This window comes from Pleurodeles waltl, chromosome 4_2, assembly GCF_031143425.1.
Source record: "Pleurodeles waltl isolate 20211129_DDA chromosome 4_2, aPleWal1.hap1.20221129, whole genome shotgun sequence".
Classification (NCBI taxonomy): Eukaryota; Metazoa; Chordata; class Amphibia; order Caudata; family Salamandridae; genus Pleurodeles; species Pleurodeles waltl.
In genome coordinates this window covers 1,056,818,382-1,056,832,182 of record NC_090443.1, presented here as the reverse complement: position 1 = coordinate 1,056,832,182, position 13,801 = coordinate 1,056,818,382, and the positions used below count along the sequence as shown (strand labels likewise).

The 13,801-nt window shown below is 43.5% G+C and overlaps 1 protein-coding gene across 2 annotated transcripts in view; it reads right to left on the bottom strand.

The window, feature by feature from the left end:
* LOC138293746 (glutathione S-transferase P 1-like) overlaps positions 1-13,801 on the bottom strand; it is a 59,371-nt gene that overhangs the window by 24,018 nt on the left and 21,552 nt on the right. For both annotated transcript variants that reach the window (XM_069233084.1, XM_069233085.1), the window contains exon 2: positions 3,766-3,801. In XM_069233084.1, the coding sequence (XP_069089185.1) occupies positions 3,766-3,801 (36 nt within the window). The remainder of the gene's footprint in view (positions 1-3,765; positions 3,802-13,801) is intronic.

The window sequence follows — 13,801 nt, the reverse complement described above, 5'->3', positions numbered from 1 at the left end:
GTTCCCTTTGGGTCCACTCAGATCTACTCAGGTCCACTCAGGTCTAATCAGGTCCACTCAGGTCCCCTCAGGTCCACTCAGGCTCTCTCAGGTCCATTCAGGTCCACTCAGTTCCCCTCTGGCCCACTCAAGTCCACTCAGGTCCTCTCAGATCCACTCAGGTTCACTCAGCTCCTCTCAGGTCCACTCAGGTCCCCTCTGGTCCACTCAGGTTTTCTCAGGTCCACTCAGGTCCTCTCAGGTTCCCTCCAGTCCACTCCAGTCCATTCAGGTCCTCTCAGGTCCACTGAGGTCCACTCAGGTGCCCTCCAGTCCACTCAAGTCCACTCGGGTCGACTCAGGTTCACTCAGGTCCACTCAGGTTCACTCAGGTCTACTCAGGTCCTCTCAGGGCCACTCAAGTCCACTCAGATCTACTCAGGTCCCCTCGAGGTTCGGTGCTTGGATCCTTCACACTCTGACCCTTCAAGCTACTCAATCCTCCACTGAGTTCCTCCTCTCAAGTAGAGTCAAGCTTTGCAGTGGGCTCCAGCTGCTGCCTGGCCTTATTCAACTGCTGGCCTTTCTCGGGTCTCACAGTCTCACAGGTGGGCCTCATGGCGCTTGTTCACCTGTTTGGGGAACCTTCGGTCTTCGTGGCTTCAACCCCACCCTTCATTACTGCGACCAGTGCATTCCCACTGAGCTTCTCCTCCACACCGGTACATCTCCTTACAACTGCTGCACCTACAGACTCTCCACACATACTGTGCAGTTCCATGATCAAAGTATATTCTGGGAATATTCATTCAAATATGATTTGGTCTTTCAGTGGGGCCATAATATAGGAAAAACTGCCATTTGACACGCTCTCAGTCCTGCAGTATTAACATAAACAAAAGTATGATAACTGATTCTTCCTTTAAAAGTATTTTTAGAGCTAAGCTGATCCACTAAATTGCACACTATTATGCTTTGCATACCTCTTAAAATGGCTAAGGCAGGTTGTTTCTGCATTTAGAAAGGAAAGTCTTTTTTTCATTTCTATATGTTTTCCAGGCCTGGAATGAGCTATGGAACATTGCTAAGCCTTGGTTATCAGATTATAAATCTCCACGGTCTGTCGGTGTGGATGAACTCAGCTGCTGAAGAAGGCATCTTTGAGCTCAGATTCTTTGGAGGACTAACATACCTGTTCATCAGCTCAATATGTAATTGGCACACCCTCAGCACATGCCTCCTTGCACCATGAGGGAAATCAGAGTGAAAATGCAAAACTCTGGGCTTGTCACAAGGATCTAGTTTAAAATATTTCAAAATCATTATGACTCCATTTGCCTTATGCACACCTGTGAGGAAGGCGTACTTCCAGTTCAGCCTCACGTAGTACAAATATCCTTATGTTCAGCATGATAAACAGATTCTAGGATTCCAGCCTAGAAGTGAATCACTTTCTTCCAGTGGATGCAAAGATGAGGTCCAATGTCACTGCAATCAACAGACACACACTGAACCCAAAGCTTTTCAAACAAGGATCCAGCTGAAGTATTCTTGGAAGAGGTGTGTGACTGAAGAATTTCAGGAGCCCCTCCACCCACCTCCACTAGATCTGACTGGACTTAACTACCTCCCCCTCTGTGCTAGTTTCTAACTCACCAATCACAGAACTCCAAAGTGACCAAAAGAAATCATAGCTCGGTCTACAACCCCCTAAATAAACCATAGAGTTTCATTCTGCTGTTTGACGAGCCTTAGTTTTACTGCACTCAGCTGCTGGTCTGTTCTTTTCTCCACACTTTTTAATGTTGCCATTGAAAGTGTATTAATGTACTTGACACATGTATGTTCCTCTATGCAGTATGCTATAGTACGCATTATCTTTCTACCTAATTCAAGTTCATTTTTTATTTTTATGCCAACTTAATATGCTTTTGTGCTTCAGGGACATAGCCAATAAACAAGCATTGACTAACAACAACACCCTATCACAAGCACGCACTCCATCCCCCTCAGGCATCACGCCCAATCATATAATGTCACATCGCACAATGTCTCAACCCAAGGCTATTAAGCTTATTCCAGCACATGCCATCACAGCATGCTAGTCCTTTCACCTTAACCCCACGGGAAGACTACGACAACACCAGCTAAGATGCAACTCCCAGGTCCAGCTCTCCTTGTGCTGCTGCATCGCTCCTGATCTTGTCTTCTGCTTGCTTTTCCCTCATTCTAACTGCCTTCTGCTTGCTTTTCCCCCATTCTCACTGCCTTCTGCTTGCTTTTCCCCCATTCTCAATGCCTTCTGCTTGCTTTTTCCTCATTCTCACTGCCTTCTGCTTGCTTTTCCCTCATTCTCACTGCCTTCTCCTTGCTTTTCCCCCCATTTTTGTGTGCCTTCACCTTCCTTTTCCTTCATTTTCACTGATTTCTCTTGTTTGTTTCTGCAGCCTTCCCTCGCAACTCTGGACCATCCATCATTTCATTTCCAGAATTCTGAACAGCTCTAAAGACCTGGCTGTTCGAATGAGCCTCCAGAACATGCAAGCGCCTTGATACCCTGTCAGGTGATTGGCTGTGCTTTACAAATCCTGATTAATTGATTAAACTCATCAACAGACTTTCATTAATCGGGGTGGTCAGTTATTAAATACCTGCTCTCTAGTGAACATACCACCCACAAAGACTGTTCCCACAAAAGCTAAGCAGAATTCTACAGTCCTCGTGGTTTCTTTTGCTCTAAATCTGCACTACATAGTCACACACAATACTGTAGACTTACACATACTTACAGATGCTTTACATGACCTGCATACATAGTCTCCATGAGCCTAGACTTAGTAAGGGGGTTATACACACCTATGCCTCTTGAATGCACAAAAGAGATTGGAACTCAGAGACAAGCACACCAAACTCAGCTATTTATATTCACAAAACAACTTGATGTTGATTTTTATTGCTTTGCAAAATTAGTACTTAGAAGCACCTTATTCACCAGTATTAGGAACCACATAAACATGGTGAGCTTACCTGGTCTTCTGCCCTTGGGTGAGAGGGCCTGACCTAGCTACAGTTCTACTCAATAACAAAAGAGGGCAGAGTAGGAAATCATTGTAGACTTCATTAAATGAATGGAAGGGAAGCTCATGAAATAGCTGCAGTGCTAATGGGGCCATGGAAGGAAGTCCATTACCCAGGTGCTGTAGTACTCAGTCCCGCAGAGGGCAGACAATGACACGTCTGCTGTAGTACTCAATGCCGCAGGTGGAGGTGCTGTCATTGCTGCAGTACACGCTGTTGGCCACAGAGGGCAGTCACGTCCACAGCTGCTGTAGTGCTCAATGCCACAGGTGGGAGGTGGTGTCATTGCTGCAGTACACGCTGTTGGCCACAGAGGGCAGTCATGTCCAAGGGTGCTGTAGTACTCAATGCCACAGGTGGGAGGTGGTGTCATTGCTGCTGTACACGCTGTTGGCCACAGAGGGCAGTCACGTCCACAGCTGTTGTAGTACTCAATGCCACAGGTGGGAGGCGGTGTCATAGCCACAGAGGGTAGTCAATGACATCACCTCTCTTTAGACAAAGTGGTCCTTCCGGAGGGTTCTAACTATTCCTTTGCTCTAGACTCAGTAGAGAAATGGGACCAACTCTCTGTTTTGAGCTCAGGGCCAAGAAAGGTGCCAGCGGCCATTTTAAGCCGGCTGAGGTCACGCAGCTCATGGTGCTCCTCAGTCCACCTTACTCTGTGTTTCCCTCTGCATTTAAAAGAGGAGATGACATGGCACTTACCGTGGATGTTGAAGTAGGTGATGGTGTACTGCGTCACTGCAAGAAGGAAAACAAATAATTAGGATATGTAATGTACACATATAAACAAATATAACAAGTAATACTTGTTGGTCAACATCATAGAGGCAGCGCTGACTGCAGTTCAAGGTGTCTCGTTGGGCGCACATGGACATCTTGCCACCCTCTGGTCACAATTTTTCTGCTTTAGAAAAGGTGACTCTGTGGTGAAAACTGAGCATGGAAGAAAGCCTAAAGTGGGGAAGGAGCCCCAGGAGCATCAAGCATTTGCAGAGCCAAGAGGTCTAGCTTTGGCATTCGGGACAGGCGTTGACAGGGATAGGTAGAGATGTGGCACAGGCCTCTAGGACATGGACACAGGAGTAGGATTGATCTGTATGTCAGTCAGATGCAGAGACTGTGAAAGACAAGAAATGGGCACAGAGGCATTCCCGGATGGGTGGAGGTGCAGGCACACATGGGGGATGGATGGAAGGAAGAAAGGGGCTGATGGCTGTAGCCAGTTACAAGGATCAGGCCCGAGGTGGGATGCTGCATGGAGGCAGCAGCGGGAGAGAGAAGTGGCATCAGACGCAGAGACTGACCAAGAAGATGAATGACAGACCCCAGAGCCGATGAGGGGAGGGGCATACCAATGGACTGGACGGAAGGATGAATGGGGCAAGGTTTTGGGAACATCCTTACTTCTGATAAAGCAGTTTCCCTATTAGATTGTCATAAGTCTGGTTATGATGCAGGGAAAGCAATGTGACTCATCATCCTCAGGCTGACAAAATGTTTCTTGTATTGAGGAGTGCAGCTGGCTGAGGTGGTGTACTCTTGAAAGGGAGGAGGCCACAGTGAACGTGGCTGATAGCCTGTTGCAGGTTCTGGATGAGCACAACCACAGTGCATGGGACACCTGCAGCAGGAGATGCGCTATCATGGAAAGAGAAGAAACATTGCAGCGAGGTTGGCGATCGCCATTGGCTCGTGAGTCAAAGCTTGTCAACTAAGATGGTGGAGCCTTATCTTATTGATGCAGCAGCCATCTTTGATGAGGGGATTCCTCGTGTGAGCCAATGGAGTTCACATGCCAGATCAATGGTCTAGTTTTTGTATGAGCTTAGAGGAAGCACAAATGACAGTGTGTTTATAGTTCAGTTTCTTGGGAGACTGGGGTGAGGCAGAGGGGAACAGTGAGAAAGTGAGACAACAGAGTTAATGCATCAAAGTTAACACAAGCACACATAAAATAAAGGCGCCTTCTCAGCTATGTTACTGAAAATGACAGTTAAAAAACAACTTTATATTAAAAAGAGCTGCAGAAAGGCTGCACCTTGCACAATGGCATTTAGGAACGCATGTACTGATAGAAAACATAGTATGGAATAAACAACAGTAAAGCGTTTGCATTAGGTGCAGCACTGCTCCCAAATGTATTATCCTATGTGTTCAGTAAACTGATTTAATTTCCTAGACTGATGATCTGTAGCACTGCAGTAGGGAACACCTTCTTTCCAAGATGGTTGTTGCATTCACCTAGTAGTACCTGCCAGATGCTGCTCCTGAACAAAGCTCCTCATGTTCTGCATGGAAGCACTCCCTAGGAAGAGGAATATTAACCTAACAGCCGATACCAGATAGTGACAGATACTCCACTGAAGACCCCTCTCTGGCTTGTTCAGAGAAGCATTGACAATACGTGTGTCAGAGAGCTAATGCTGCCGGTAGCCAGACCTTCCAAGGACTCTCAGACACCCAGTTGGGATGGTAATGCCTCTGCATGGTGCACAGTTGCATTCTCCTGCCCACGCTCCTGACTTTGTACATATGGTATACTGCCTATGGATTTTTGGCCCTAGCTTCACTCCAATCTAGTGCATGCGCAGAAGCCCAGGTCTGTCCCGGGACCTATCCTGTGACCTGGAGAGGTGCAACAAATGGTCACTCATTATACTAAGGGTGTTTGGACAGAATATCAGAAAATATATCATATTACACAAATATCAGGTCAAGAATATTGGGACATCAAACATATCATCGACAGGACTATTGACGGTATAGGAGAGCAGTTGTGTGACACAAAAATTCCTAAGTATCTTATAGGTTGATTGGAAAACATCTGCAGGCTGGCGGGAAGTGTGGAACGAGCTGCATTAAACAAAAGAGGTTCAGTTTTTGCTTGGTTGACTTTGTATCCGCCTATTTGCGTAAAGCAGGTGATTTCGTCAGTGGCATTCTGAATGTTTACCTTCTCAGTCTTCAAATATAAAATTGTGACGTCGGCAAACAACGTGATCTTCACCATCCCAGCCCTAAGAGGCAAAATCAAAGGGTTGGGCGAATCCTAACCGCAAGGGGCTCTATAAAAAGACAAAAAGCAGTGGGGACAGAGGACAACCCTGCCAGATACCCCGATTTATTCTTAGAGCCCCAGCTTCTTTGGAGTTAATGATGATCCATTGAAAGGTTCTTCAACTAAAGAGACAAATGGAGATGGAAATCCAGATTTTCCCAGGTTAAACAAGAGTGCCCGCCAGTTGACGAGATGGATTGCTTTTTCTGTGTCCATCATTAGAATTGCTGCCTTTTCTTTGTTAGTTATAAAATAGTCAATAGCTTGAATCAGACAATGGGTATTGGCAGCCATGCTGGTCCTGATGGATTATCTGGTGGGCACAAGGTGCAAGATGCTCAGCCCAGACTTTCATAAATAATTTATAATCCACATTAAGCAGGTTTACGGGCGGTAGGAATTAGGATCTAATGGATTCTCATCTTCTTTCAGGAAGGTCACTACCACAGACTCTTTGAAAGTCTTTTGAAGGGACACAGCTTCCTTTATATGATATATTGTTAGAAAAGGGGGTAATTCCGCCTCAAAAACCTTATAAACTTTGGTGGGTATGCCATCACTTCCGCTGGCTTTAGCATTTGCGCTGCTTTTAAGGGTGACAGCTATTTCCCCGTCACTATTTTCCTCAACAAAACACTTTACCTGTGGTAGCTGCACTGAGGTGAAGTAGTCAGATAACGCCGCATCCAGGGGACAGTCGATATCTTATAAGGTCAATCAAGCTAGGGCCTGGAACCATAGCATGCCGAGGAGTCTTCAAGCTGCAGTTGAGATCACAAGGAGCGAAGCTTCAAAGCCAATCCACCCAACGGCTAGGCAAGCATCATGAGACCAGTTTATTAGAGCTAAGCAAGAGCTTAGAGACTTATTTCTCCCAGAGCTGATCGCAGGGAGGAAAGCTTTCCAGCAGAAGCTCTATGAAGAGAGCCAGCATGTTGGGAAGTACCTGGCATGGTCAACAAAATGCAGAAGAGTTGGCAGCTAACCAATCAAATTGAAGATACAGCTACTAGGGCAATGGAAGTCAATAGCGAATGATAGCAGGGATATTTCTCCACCATTACAAGCAAATCCAACACCTTCCCCAAATAGGTGTAGATTGAGGTAGGAATAGTAAATGTCACCCCTTTAGTGTCCAACACCTTCCTCAAATTGATCTAGATTGGAGTGGGAATAGTGGGGCTAATTACATGAGGGCCCAAATCGCCACCAGTGGCAGCCACATCCACATCACTTAGAGGATGGCCAGTCCACCTCCCAAAGGAACTATAGGCATCCTGGTCTCCAGTGTATCTGATGGCCCCCCATGATACTGACAGAAGGCCCTAGAGGGGAAACATCCTGGACAACTAGGTCTAAACCACTACTTGCCTGAACCACTACTGCTAAACAACTAAAAAGTCTCTACAACTAAGTTCTGAACAACTACTGGCTAAACAACAATTGTGCCTGAATAACAATTGCCTGAACAACGAATTTTAAGGTAAGGTTTTCTTTTTGGTTTTTATGGTTTATTAGTTGTTTAGAATATATATATATATATAAATATTAGTTGTTCAGGCAATTGTTATTCAGGCACAATTGTTGTTTAGACAGTAGTTGTTCAGTACTCACTATGCTGAAGTCACAGCTGATAACTCACAACTACAGAACATGATTACTGATCTCACTGGCAAAACAATGACGCTGACATCACATCTTCATGATCTGCAGCAGAGGGGGGCCAAGTCCAAGAAGCAACAACTTCCACATAAACTCCAGTTAAGGTGCACAATACTCAGATTTCGTCTATACAATCTAAGCTAAAGGATCTTGAAAACTGCGTGTATGTAACCTTTGGATCATGGGTGTGCGTGAGGGCAGGGAAGGCAGTGATGTTGGTCAAATTATGGTTCAATTGTTTCAAAAGGTCTTCACCAGCCTGGTGAACTGGGTCTGGGACTTTCAGGTACAAAGGGCGCATCGACTTCTTAACTGGGTTCAAGCAGTCAGCTTTGGCTCTGAAACTAGGCCACGCACCATCCTAATGTATGTTGGAAAATGTTTGTTCTGACAGGCTATCTATTTTAATGTCAGGCCCTCTGCTCCAGTCACAGAGGATTCTAACTCCTTTGTTCCCTCAGATCTCTGTAAATTAATTATTTACTGATCCAGATGGAGACTTAAACAAATGATTGATTCTTTAGGCTGCCAGTATTGAGGCGTTCTTACAAGAACCTGTGCGCCATAAAGTTCAAAGAAGTGGGCGGGCTAGGCTCTGCTTCTCTGAAAATGAAGCTAAGGATGTTCTCCAGCAGTGACAGAAATGAGATCAGCATGGGGAGGCCTAAGGGCATTGGCTGAGGGTGTGTGGAGAGAGACTGAATTGTGGGAGTGTCGGTCTTCTGACAGCAAGGTGGGGATGATTTTGTTCCCTTTTCTTCAGGGTGGAGGTGGGGTCCTAGGTCAGGGTTGTGGGGGAGGTTGTTTGGAAGGTTCAGCTTGGGTCCTTTTCTGCTGTTGTATGGCTGTGTGTGAGTTTATTGGGGCATGCAGTGGGTTTAAAAAATGGAAAGAGTCAAATTGGCTAAAAGTTTTGAGTTTCTCTGCTATACTTCAAAATTCAAGCAGAGGAGTTCAGCTTTGTACGTACAATAGGCCAATAGGTGTAGAGGGAGAGAAGGGGAGGTACTAAATATACTTCTGACCTTGGGGGGGTAAACTAGGTGTAGTGGTCTATGCTGTATATGTATGCTGCCTTGCGTATGCCCCTGTGAGGCATTATGATGTAGTAACATTCCAACTTGGAATGTGAATGTGCGTATTAAACTGGGGTGGCAGTTGGTTGGGCACCGTTGCTGTACGCAGGTCTAGCTGCAGCGCGGCACCTGTTTATGAATACATTTTCATTTGAACTAACATGTTATTGGAGTCATTGCTACACTAGGTCTACACTGTTTTGGGTTTATATCCGCTAATATGTCACAACGTAAAAATGTTGCAGGCCTAAATCGGCCTCTAAGGCGTAGATTGGTCAAGGAAGAAGTTGCACATTCTAAATTGCACATTTTAAGACTGACTGAAACTCATCTTGCTTACAAGGGTATGGCATATTTACCACAGCTAGGTCTGTACAACTTGGATGTCCTCTCTCTCTTCCTCTTTATCTCTCTTTCTACCCCTTCTCTTTCCTTGTAAGTCTTGTTACTGCTGCCGTGTATGTTATTTTGGTAATGTATGTTTAATCTGTAATAATTTGTCACCTTGAATGCTTTCCAAATATTATTTTTTTAAAGAATATCTAATTTTTTTTATTTTATTCTGAAATTTTAATAAACTTGTAATTGTATGTATTAGGAATGCTTTGTTATTTTATTGGTATTGTTGGTGATTAGAAATATAATAAAAATAGTTAGTTGTATATTTGCAAACAATAATACTAATTAATTTATTATGTACAAAAGTAATGACAAATTTTTCAAATTTGTTTTGTTTTCAAACTTTATTAATTGTTCATTTGGACATTTTTTATTATACATATTTCATCTAAAAAAACAATCATTTGTATAGAGTTAAGTAAATAAAACATTTCTTTTATTTTTTAAATAATAAAAAATCTAAAATGTATTTACATGGTATTGTATGTTGTACATTTCCATCTTTTATTTTAGATTAGTTAACAGTTTTCTAATATTTCTTAAATGTTTAATAAAAACATCTTTAACATCATTTTAACACATTTTTTGAGTGTATATTAGATAATTGTATATATGTTATGATATTATTTAATTTATACTTAATACATTTTAAAAATGCTATCACAACGTAATTTGACTGTGTGGTATCTTGGAGTGTAAGTTCCATGCACGCGCATGGAACGTGATGCAGCTGGGCGGCATGATCGTAATAGTCTTGAGGGTTCCAATAATGTTAATACTTGAAATGTGGACAGCAGGTGGAGATTGATGCAGCTGGATTGGGTGTTTCCTGCGACCTGAAAAAAAACTTCAATTTACCACCTTGCCACAGTCTGCAAAGTGTACTTATATACAGGCATGTTTTACGTTTGAAATTTTTTGAATTTTTTTATAATTTATTCAACATTTTTACAATATTTCCCATTCATGTCAATGGAGTGATAGAGGCTCATCACGGTCTTGGCGGACGGGATACTTCATCACAAACATGACGGATATGCCGCCCACCGCATTACAAGTTCCGTAGGATATATTGGAACTTGTAATTCAGCAGATGGATTATCCGTCAGATTTGTGATGGAGAATCCCATCTGCCAAGCTTGTAATCAGGCCCATGATGTCTTTTTTTAGTTTAATTTAGCAGGCCATTTTTTTTTTACAGCTACCTTCTATCTTTTAGTCTACTTATATTAATTTTAATCTATTTTCCGGCAACCAGGTCATGGCAAGGTGCTGCTGTTCATCAGAACAAGTAAGTCTTTTTTTAAGCATTTGTTAAGGGTTTCGAGTATAGGGGAAGTTGAGGAGGGTAGGTCTAGAAGGGGGTTGTTGTGTTTTTTTAAAATATATTTAGATGCCTTACTGTTCTTGTTTTTCACTAGTTTGTTGGTTAGTATTTTTCTACACTAGTTTAGTAATGTATCTCTATGTTATGTTAAAATAAGTTATGTTAGTTCTATTTTGATGATTAATTGTTAAGCCTTTGCATTTTTGGGACTGTAATGTGTTTTGTGGATGGTCATTTAATTTTCTTTACAGGTTTCTTTCTACGAACGTGTGTTATGGGCATTAGGAGGGGCATTAGGAGTTTACTTTTTTTAAATTTAACGGAAATCGTTTTTGGATTATTTGAGGGATTTTTATAGGATTTGTTTCATTTTTACATTTTGTTTGGGCTGGAGGGGGAATAGCAAATGTAATCCCTCCATAGTGTAACGCTTTCCCTACTGTTGCACAGAATGGAGGGGGAATAGTAAATTTAACCTCTCTGAAGTCCAACGCTTCCCCTGCTGTTGCACTAACTAGGGTGGGAATAGTAAATGTAACCCTTCTGAAATCCAACGCTTTCCCTACTGTTGCATATATATCTGTGTGTATATATATATATATATATATATAGATATATATATATACATATATGTATCAACACAATTATTAAAAATAATTATTGTGTATTATGTAACAGCAGCGTTTAAAGAATATTTCACTCTGTCAATCAGGAAAGATTTCATTGCCGTTATTTAGGGCTAATTTAGAGTTTGGCGACAGGTTGTTCCATCACAATGGTGACGGATATTCCGTCCGCTGGAATATAAAACCCATTATTTCCTATGGGAAAGAGCTATTAGCATTGTAAACTCCTAACCGGACTTTCTGTGCCACATAAGTTGAGAATGAAAAGTAAAACAGTTTCACATAAGCGAGCCAATTCACAGCGCCACGGCCGCCATGAGCATCAGCGCGAAGCAGCACACAAGAGGAAGAAGAAGTGCCCTCAGTCCAACGTATCGGCAAACGTGCAATTATCCATGTAACAGGGGCGATGTCCAAGGCGGTAACAAAACATCCCCAAGGAGGGACAAACGTAAAACATTCACCAATGATAACAAAAGATTTTTGAAAGACAAGCCCACGAACGAGTGGTAGTGATGGGCATGAGGAGGGCGTTGCTAGATACTAACACTTCGGAAAAGCAGCGCTTGCGCGCTGCTATGCTCAACTTAACTAGTATGGGGGAATTCCCACAGCACCAGGAAGGAAGTCATAAAAACAGCAGCTCGTGAGTAAGACGAAATCCAGATGAGGATTCACAAAAAATAACTGTAAAACTCATCTGAGCAGCCTGTGAGGATAAGATTGAATGCACACGTTTCAAGGTGCACATTCAAAACAAAAACCTGGCCTTTAGCAGTTTGGTTTCCTTCTGATAATATCAATACAGCGTTTCCATCTCCTTCAGCATCTGCCCTGATCAACAGTGCCGCTTACAAATGTGAAAGCCTTCATGACGGCCATTTGTTGAACAACCAGGAAAGAGAAGCAGCACATTTTGGAAGAGTTTGCAGCTCTGCACATGGGCGGATTCTGTGCCACAAATGATCAATGTGCCCAGTGTAGGAAAGTACCATCTTGCCTGGCATGTTACCCCCATTTTTACTTGTGTGTCAGTTTGTTTTTGCCTGTGTCACTGGGATCCTGCTAGCCAGGAACCAGTGCTCATAGTTTGTGGCCTATTTGTGTACCCTGTGTGGTGCCTAACTGTATCACTGAGGCTCTGCTAACCAGAACCTCAGTGTTTATGTTCTCTCTGCTTTTCTTTTAAAATTGTCACTGCAGGCTAGTGACTCATTTTACCAATTCTGATTGGCAAACTGGAACATCTTTATAATTCCCTAGTATATGGTACCTACGTACCAAGGGTACTGGGGTTCCAGGAGATCCCTATGGGCTGCAGCATTTATTTTGCCACCCATAGGGAGCTCAGACAATTCTTACACAGGACTGCCACTGCAGCCTGAGTGAAATAACGTCCACGTTATTTCATAGCCATTTTACACTGCACTTAAGTAAGTTATAAGTCACCTATATGTCTAACCCTCACTTGGTGAAGGTTAGGTGCAAAGTTACTAAGTGTGAGGGCACCTGGCACTAGCCAAGGTGCCCCCACATTGTTCAGGACAATTTCCCCGGACATTGTGAGTGCGTGTAGGAGGCTGGCCTGGCTTGTAGTGGGTACCAAGGGGTACTTACACTTTGTACCAGGTCCATTTATCCCTTATTAGTGTAGAAGAGGTGTCTAGCAGCTTAGGCTGATAGAAAAGCGTAGCTTAGCAGAGCAGCTTAGGCTGAACTAGGAGACATGCAAAGCTCCCACTATACCACTGGTGTCATATGCACAATATCATAAGAAAACACAATACACAGATATACTAAAAATAAAGGTACTTTATTTTTATGACAATATGCCAAAAGTATCTCAGTGAGTACCCTCAGTATGAGGATAGCAAATATACACAAGATATATGTACACAATACCAAAATTATGCAGTAATAGCAATAGAAAACAGTGCAAGCAATGTATAGTCACAAAAGATTGCAATAGGAGCAAATAGGTATAGGGGCAACACAAACCATATACTCCAAAAGTGGAATGCGAATAACGTATGGACCCCAAACCTATGTGAGCTTGTAGAGGGTCGCTGGGACTGTAAGAAAACAGTGAGGGTTAGAAAAATAGCCCACCCCAAGACCCTGAAAAGTAGGTGTAAAGTGCACCTAAGTTCCCCAGAGAGCACAGAAGTCGTGATAGGGGAATTCTGCAAGGAAGACCAACACCAGCAATGCAACAACGATGGATTTCCAGACGAGAGAACCTGTGGAACAAGGGGACCAAGTCCAAGAGTCACACTCAAGTCGTGAGTGGGCAGATGCCCAAGAAATGCCAGCTGAGGGTGCAAAGGAGCTGCCACCGGATGGTAGAAGCTGTGGATTCTGCAAGAACGAAGAGGACTAGGAACTTCCCCTTTGAAGGATGGATGTCCCACGTCGTGAAGAAGCTTGCAGAGGTGTTTCCGTGCAGAAAGACCGCAAACAAGCCTTGCTAGCTGCAAGGGTCGTGGTTAGGGTTTTTGGATGCTGCCGTGGCCCAGGAGGGACCAGGATGTCGCCAATTGCGTGAGGAGACAGAGGGGGCGCCCAGCACGACAAAGAGCCTACTCAGAAG